Below are 8,971 nucleotides of genomic sequence, written 5' to 3'. Positions count from 1 at the left end.
CCGAGTAGCTGGGACTACAGGCGCCCGCCACCACGCCCGGCTAGTTTTTTGTATTTTTAGTAGAGACAGGGTTTCACCATGTTAGCCAGGATGGTCTCGATCTCCTGACCTCGTGATCCACCCGCCTCGGCCTCCCAAAGTGCTGGGATTACAGGCTTGAGCCACCGCGCCCGGCAAGATGAATCTTTTCTTGATCAGCTTCTAACTGAAGAAACTTTTTAATTCCAGATCACGTGTGTTCTAAATATAAAAATATTGTAAAACAAAAATAAATTTAAAAATAAAATAATATAATGTTTTTATCGGTATTTTTCTCCCATAGTTGGTAGCTGAATCCACAGAGGGTAATGCTGTCCAAAGAGCATCAAAGACATGGAGAGACAAGGGCAAGGCCTTCATGATACTGGACTTATAACTTGTTCAATACCTGATGAGAAGGACTCTTCGTGTTCCATATACAAAGTTCAGTCCCATCCAAAGGGAAAGCACAGTCTTGCATGCTACAAGCAAGCTGAACATGAGACACAGACTCCTTGGATTCAACCAGGTATTTTTCTATAACTGTATCACTTAGACAGCCACCATTACTTGAGAAAATGTCCTGGGGATTTTCCATCTTCAATCTGAAAACAAAAAGTACATATAAGATAACTACAGGTATTATACTTAATATAGGAAAAAAGTCTATTACCTATTGATAGTTACTAGTTTGACCACACACACATACCACATCATACCTATTTATTCACCTCTCCTCACCCCAAGAAAAAACAAGAGAAATCGCTGAAAACTCTGGAGGTTCCACATTCACAACTGCTCCATTCCTCTCATGGGCTTTCCAATTAAGCAAACCTTGACTCAAATTCCACTATTCCCACTTAACAGACCTTGCTTAGGCTTTCTCAATCAGCTTCCACAACTGTAAAATGAGAACAGTTACTGAGAGGCAAAGACTAAACAATGATCCATATGGCATCGGGGCAGCGCTGGCATTTAGCATTCTAAATGTTGGTTACTGAAATGACTAAGACACAAAGTTATTTTCTGAACTGACCACAGCAAATCAGTTGTTAGGGAACTGCAATTGGAACCCACATCTCCCATAGCTAACCTGGGCTTTACTGAACAATTTCACAACACCCTATGTAATTACAGTTAAGCTACCACAGGTTCTATGATCAGTGATTCACTGGCTGTGTTTCATAAAGCATAAACTAATGAAACACTGACAATAAAACATTTCAGATCTTCATCCAACTTTTCACTTAACTTCACAGCATAACCACTTCAGAAACATGCGGGAATGGCTCTGGGTCATCCTTGATTCTGTTGTATCCCACAACCCACTGCAGGCCAGCAATCAATGCACTTAGAGGCACAGACAACAGACCTGCTCAGAAAGTGATGGGCAAGCACCCAAACATCCAGCGGGGTCATGCAGGCTGTGGGTATTCAAAGCCCCACCCGTGCAGTCCTCATGCTGGCCATGTGGATTTGAAAAATCCACCCCTGTGCTCCTCATGCTGGCCCTGAGGGATTCTGCTAACCCAACCTCTGCCTCTCTTCCTCTTCACCGCCTCCTCCCTCCACTGCTACTCTTTCTACTTACCCTTTCCTTCAGCTCTTACAACACAGCAGGGCTTTGATTGCCTCAGGATGCACACTTTATCTTCATGCTCCATTCCTCCTCCTCTCTGCAACTTGGGGGCTCTTCCCATTTCCCAGGTCTCAGCAGAGGCCTCTGAGAGCTGGCTCCCATCCCTGCCCCCCACCCCATCTACCTCCTTACCAGCACTTCACACCATCTAAACTATTTTGACCTCAGGAGGCAGCGGGACATGGATCCATGGCCGGACTGCTAGGATGGAATCCTCTGTCTGAAGGACCCTTGGTCAGACAGGAATTGCAAAGAAAGAAAGAGAACTGTGGGGTGCTACTCATCAGCAGGACCTTTCCCTGCCTGCCTCCTGGCCCCGTGATTTGAGAAATCTGACATTCCAGTGCAGACTGTGAACCCTCAGCACCACCTCTGTGCTGTGGGCGGGGCAGCAATAACAATTTCCTGTGTGCAGGTGGGGAGCAGAATTTCACAAGAGAAATGAGGCAAAGGAAAATGGACTTCAGATCATCTTTGGAAAACACTTCAAAAGAAGCCAGCAAACATTTTCAATACAGGTCTCGATTAGAAACCCTTGTTTTAATATTCATAAGGCCAAGGTACCAGGAAGGTGATAATGTAATTGACAAATGTTCTCAAAATACAATTAGAGGCCTCATACTCTATGATTGCCCTTACAACAAATGCTCTGTGTTACAATAAATAAAAGGGGATTTTTGGCCGGGCGCGGTGGTTCACGCCTGTAATCCCAGCACTTTGGGAGGCCGAGGCAGGCGAATCACGAGGTCAGGAGATCAAGACTATCCCGGCTAACACGGTGAAACCCCGTCTCTACTAAAAATACAAAAAATTAGCCGGGTGTGGTGACGGGCACCTGTGGTCCCAGCTTCTCAGGAGGCTGAGGCAGGAGAATAGCGTGAACCCGGGAGGCAGAGCTTGCAATGAGCTGAGATCACGCCACTGCACTCCAGCCTGGGTGACAGAGTGAGACTCCGTCTCAAAAAAATAATAAATAAAATAAAATAAAATAAATAAAAGGTGATTTTTAAAGGCTTGAAAAGTCTCAATATTTGGAGAAAAACAAAATAAAAGCACGTGTACATCATTTTAAGGCACATTTGTCTCCAATTCACAATTTTTATCTCACTTTTTTTTAATATTTGCAAAGATACTTTGAGTGTCATATGAAAATAGCTACACCTTCCAAAGCTACCATGGTTACTCTGTAGACTCTGTAACTTGAGCATGGCAATAGGTGCTGGGCAGATGTGTCCTGAGGGGACAATATGAAGCTGCTGTCACCAGATCCACTGCTTCCCAAAGCATAAAACATCTTGGGAGACAGACAAAGAATACACAAAACATTATAGTTGTTTCAAAAATGTTAATAATACACTCTTCAAATTGTGACTGAGTTTCACCTTTTTCTTCAACGTAAACTTTAGTTGCAGTATCATTATCTTATTGTCTTCTGTAATTCCCATAGAATTCAGCAGCACATTTTACAAATAATAGTATTTGCATGCCAATTTGCAATTTACAGACCACTTTTGTAGACATTAATAAGCAGGTTTGTATATATGAGTACATAGATTATATCATTCTTACAATAACCCTTTAAAGCGGTTAGGCAAGAAGATGGCAGACAGGAGGCAAGGATAATGTGCGTCTCCCACTAGGATGGACTGAAAGGCATGTGGAGACTCATACTGTGAAGTTCTGTTCCAAGAACCACTGCAGGAATGTACCAAAAAAACTGAAAGAATTCACAGATCCTTTGAAAGAAGCAGCAGGCAGGCCGGGCGCGGTGGCTCAAGCCTGTAATCCCAGCACTTTGGGAGGCCGAGACGGGCGGATCACGAGGTCAGGAGATCGAGACCATCCTGGCTAACGCGGTGAAACCCCGTCTCTACTGAAAAATACAAAAAAAAAAAAAACTAGCCGGGCGAGGTGGCGGGCGCCTGTAGTCCCAGCTACTCGGGAGGCTGAGGCAGGAGAATGGCGGGAACCCGGGAGGCGGAGCTTGCAGTGAGCTGAGATCCGGCCACTGCACTCCAGCCTGGGCGACAGGGCGAGACTCCGTCTCAAAAAAAAAAAAAAAAAAAAAAAAAAAAGAAAGAAGCAGCAGGCTACTGCAAATTCCATGAGACAGGCAAAAAACTGTGAGTTCCCAAAATGTGAGGGGAAAAAAACTGCCTCCAAACACACATCCCCACTGGGGAATCTAAAAATCCATATCACAGGAGAAGGACGTAACCTTACCTAGAGCTGAAGCATATTTAGGCAGCCAAGCGAAATATAAAGTAGAAGCAGCAGTGAGAAGAGCCTTGTAGGCATTCCCAGTCTCCAGCTCTAGTCCAGGGAAGCCATCCCTGACTGTTTCTCACAGAGGTCCTCCCTCAGAAAAGACAGCCAGTGGAATTAGGGAGAGGTCAAAGGGTGAAAGAAGCTTCCAACTGAATTCTGTGATAATTTAGACTGGGCACGAACTTCCTTGAGCAGAATCAGGAGTGGGTAAAAGGGAACTGCTACAGATATGAGCACAGGAGCTGCCAACATTGTGGGCAGATGGGGAGGGCAAGACCTGAAAGCCAGCCATGCTTGCTTTCTCAGCGCAGAAGCTTATGGCCTGGGCTGGGACTGAGTCCCACACACAGGCTGTCTGCATCTAAACCTGGCGCTGTTAGCTGGGCACTGTGGGAGCAAGACCAGCCTCACAAACTGCGTGGGAGCTGGGTGAGGTCTTCCAGCTTTCCCCGACTTCCCTGGCAACCTATGTGATGCAGCAGACACAGCCATAATCCCCTCTGGAACATATCTCCATTGGCTCAAGAACCACTCCCACATCTCCCACAGCAGCTGCAGCAAGCCCTGCCCAGGGAGAGCCTGAGCCCAGACCCCCTTAACCCTGTCCCCACCTGATGGTTTTTCTCTACCCACCCTGGTAGCCAAACACAAAAGACATAAACTCTTAGGAACACTATGGCCCTGCCCATCACCTGAGAAACCAGGATGCCTCCCCTGGACCAACTTTGGGAAAGTGTATATACCCCTTCTAACACAGCAACTGATACTCTCTCAAAGAACTCCTGAGAAATTCATCACAAAGGATCATGACCCAGCTATAGTCATCTGGTTATTTAAAGTCAGGAAGAATGAAAGAATCTTTAGAGCTGTGAGACAAAAGCATCAGGTAACCTATAAAGGAAAACCTATCAGATTAACAGCTGACTTCTCAGCAGAAAATTTACAAGCCAGAAGGATTGGGGTCATATCTTTAGCCCCCTTGAACAAAATGATTGTCAGCTAAGAATTCTGTATCCAGCAAAACCAAGCTTCACAAACGAAGGAAAGATAAAGTCTTTTTTAGACAGACAAATGCTGAGAGAATCTGCCCCTACCAAGCTAGGACTACAAGAAGTGGTAAAGGAAGTTCTAAATCTTGAAACAAAACCTTGAAATACACCAAAACAACCTCCTTAAAACATAAATCTCACAGGCCCTGTAAACAATAACACAACGAAAAAAGGATATTTAGGCAAGAACTAGCATAATAAATAGAGCACTACCCCACATCTCAATACTAACGTTGAATGTAAATAGTCTCAGTGCTCCACTCGAAAGATACAAAATGGCAGAATGGATAAAAATACACCAATCAAGTATCTGGTGTCTTCAAGAGACTCATGTAACACATAGGAACTCACATAAACTTAAGGTAAAGGAGAGGAAAAAGATATTCCACACAAATGGAAACCAAAAGCAAGCAGGAGAAGCTATTCTTACATAAAACAACACAAATAGACTTGAAAGTAACAACAGTTTAAAAAAAAAAAAGGACAAAGAGGGACATTATATAATGATAAAAGGATTAGTCAATAGAAAAATATCACAATCCTAAATACATACACACTTAACACAGAAGCTCCCAAATTCATAAAACAATTATGACTAGACCGAAGAAATGACATAGCAACACAGTAATACTGGGGAATTTCAATATTCCACTGACAGCACTAGAAAGGTCATCAAGACAGAAAGTCAACAAAGAAAGAATGGACTTAAACTACACCACAGAATAAAATTAACATGTATTTGTGCCTTGTTAAATGCAACAGTCAGGCCAGGCGCAGTGGCTCACACCTGTAATCCCAGCACTTTGGGAGGCTGAGGTGGGCGGATCACAAGGTCAGGACTTTGAGACCATCCTGGCCAACATGGTGAAACCCCTTCTCTACTAAAAATACAAAAATTAGCCGGGCATGGTGCCGTGCACCTGTAATCCCAGCTACTCGGGAGGCTGAGGCAGGAGAATCATCGCTTGAACTTGGGAGGCTGAGGATGCAGTGAGTCGAAATTGCGCCATTGCACTCCAGCCTGGGCAACAAGAGCGAAACTCCGTCCCAAAAAAATAAACAAATAAATAAATCATGAACGCACACACACAGAAACATTTCCACATACACTGCTGGTAAGAGAATTGACATAAACTTATCTGGCAATCAAAAATTCTACTTTTATAAATTTATAACAAGTAAATCATTCTACCTTTTCCAAAATTTATTTCTTCAAGGCTGCCCATCGTAACATTGATTATAATATGAAATGTAGCAACGGTTCTTACGTTGAGTGGAATACAATGCAGATGTTTTTAAAAATGACATTGAAAAATGTTTACTTCGTGTCTCAGAAAGCAAGCTCGACCTAATCTGATGGAAAGAAAGAGTTTAATGTGTAATTAAAAGGTTACAGCAGCTTCATCAACACCGTCAGGACAGCCCCCTTGTCTCCCCAACCCTCAGCTCCACCTGTCTAGGTGCTGCTCATTGTCTGTTCCTATGCGGTGGCAAAAAGACGGCCAACAGCGCCCGAGCGTGGCCTCTCACATTGCAGGGCGCTGGGGAAGAAAGCATCTCTTTCCATTGATCCTTGAACATTTCTCATGAGTTTGGGCCTGTCTGAGACACTTTCCATGTTTGAATTAATCATGTAATCAGAAGGATGAAATGATGCCAAGAAGTCAGGCCTGGGACACAGACCTCTCTATTGAGTCCTGGTCAGCAGAGGGAGAAGGGTGGTAGTCCAGAGGAAATCCAGGGACTAGAGGATTTTTTTGCCAAGAGGATGTGGATGCTGAGACAACAAAAATAGTAATGCTTAGATATATAAAAATATCAAGAAGGATGAACAAAAACTTTAACGAAATATTTACAAATTTAAAACTTCTATTTTTCAAAAGATCATTGGTGCTGGAGCCTAAGAGCAGGGTTTAAGCAAATGGACACCACACGTTATTTCTGAGCTAGGACTGATGGAAGCCAGTACGGGTTGGTTGCTGAAGAGGAATTTGAGGAATCAGGAGAGGCTCCTAGCTTTCTGGCCTGAACGACAAGATACCTCACTTTCTGAGCTGGGAGAGAACAGGTTCCGGCAGGGGAGAAGCATAGATACTGCTTTGGATACATTATGTCAAATGCGGAAACATCAGTTGTAACTTCCTCTAGGCACTGCACCAAAATTTCTTTCGAGTAATTGTGGAAGAAACAGACATCTCTTCTCTAATCCAGTGTGTCCATTTTAGAGGATAACACTCAAAAAGTCATCTTGTTTCTCTCATTTCTAAATGATTACAGAGTGCCTAGCATTGTCCTTTTGCACCAATTACATAAAATAGTACCTATTAGCTGAATGGTGAGGAGTCTGAATACCCCAGGGCACACTGGGGACAGAGTAACGCTCTCCCTAAGATGTCCACATGCTCATCCCTAGAACCTCTGCAAACATTAGGTTACACAGCCAAGGGACTCAAGGTTACTAATCAGATGGGCTTCAGAAGAGAGATTATCCTGGATTATCTGGGTATGTTCAATTTAAATACTTTCCTTAACTAAGCTGGAGAGAGAAAAGCTGGGATGATGATGCACCATGAGAAGGACTCAACCTGCTGTGGTTACCGTTCTTAAGACAGAAAAAGGAGCCAGGAGCTGAGGACTGTGGTGGCCTCTAGAAGCTGGAAAAGGCACGGAGAAGAGTTTTCACCCGAAGACTCTGGAAGGAGCCAGCCCCGATGCCACCCTGATTTTAGCACAGTTTGAAACCCATTTTGGATTTGTGACCTTCAGAACTGTAAGATAATCCATTTGTGCTGTTTTAAAGCACCAAATCTGCATTAGTTTGTCACTGCAGTATGAACGAATGAATAAAACTGCCTCCAAAATGAAAACTGTACAAATGAAATGACAACACCCGGCATACGTCTACACACTGGTCTGTGTGTGTCCTATCGGGACTGAGCCCTGAAGTAAGACTAGAACAAGCAATAGACAGCAAGAGTCTAGGGTGACCCAACGGTTGAGATGGTGCTAGGAGATCTTGGGAAGAATGGTGCAGTGAAGCTTACAAGGAAGAAGTTAAGGTATGGGCAGCTGTGAAGCAAGAGATCGAGAGATCACATACACACATGCACACACACACACAAAATCTCACACCTGTATACACACATGCACACACAGAATCCCACGCATGCACCCAAACATGCACACATATAAAAAGCGGTCTGATCTAAACGGGTTTGGTGAAAGGTGTGGGGTCAGAGAGCCCAGGGTCATAGGAGAAAGGCAATCTGAAGACCTGAAGACCTCTTCCATGCCTGAAGCACAGGACCCCTTCATGTCTTAAAAACAAAAGCAGACACTGGGCACAGTGGCTTATGCCTGTATTCCCAGCACTTTGGGAGGCTGAAGCGGGTGGATCACAAGGTCAGGAGTTCAAGACCAGCCTGGCCAACGTAGTGAAGTCCCGTCTCTACTAAAAATACAAAAATTAGCCGGGCGTGGTGACACGTGTCTGTAGTCCCAGCTACCTGGAAGGCTGAGGCGGGAGAATCATTTGAACCCAGGAGACGGAGGTTGTGGTGAGCCAAGATTGTGCCACTGCACTCCAGCCTGGGCAACAGAGTGAGACCCTGTCTCAAAAACAAACAAACAAACAAAAGCAGAAACAACAAAAAACGATCTCCTGACACCCAACGTCTGACATCGCTGGAATTATTTCCAAAATAAAGACAGAATATGAATGTGCTTGCATTTCCTGATGTGTGCATAGTAAAGAAATAACACCATGACTCACTAGTGTGAAGAGTTCACAGAAAACAATGGTGTGAAGCCAAAGAGGGAAGAAGCCTCGTCAGGACACATAAGCCACCTTCAGGAGGAAGCACTAGCCTGCGCTCAGAACCTCTGGGTCAGTCTGGCCCCAGTGTGCACGAGCTGACGTCCCACCTCTCCAGCTGCCCAACACCTCCGCTCCTCAGTGTTCTCCATTTCAATGCCTACTTCTGCCTCAGTGTTCTCA

At 44.4% G+C, this 8,971-nt stretch overlaps 1 protein-coding gene across 1 annotated transcript in view; it reads right to left on the bottom strand.

Annotated features, from left to right (window-relative positions):
* WDR27 (WD repeat domain 27) overlaps nt 1-8,971 on the bottom strand; it is a 243,624-nt gene that overhangs the window by 232,462 nt on the left and 2,191 nt on the right. The window contains exons 2-3 of the mRNA XM_025384452.1: nt 738-919; nt 428-623 (exon numbers count right to left, since the gene is read on the bottom strand). Coding sequence (XP_025240237.1) covers nt 428-616 — 189 coding nt within the window. The 5' untranslated portion in view covers nt 617-623; nt 738-919. The remainder of the gene's footprint in view (nt 1-427; nt 624-737; nt 920-8,971) is intronic.

The sequence above is a fragment of the Theropithecus gelada genome, chromosome 4 (assembly GCF_003255815.1).
Source record: "Theropithecus gelada isolate Dixy chromosome 4, Tgel_1.0, whole genome shotgun sequence".
Classification (NCBI taxonomy): Eukaryota; Metazoa; Chordata; class Mammalia; order Primates; family Cercopithecidae; genus Theropithecus; species Theropithecus gelada.
Note: the sequence above shows the minus strand (reverse complement) of the source record. Positions and strands in the feature narration are given on the sequence as shown.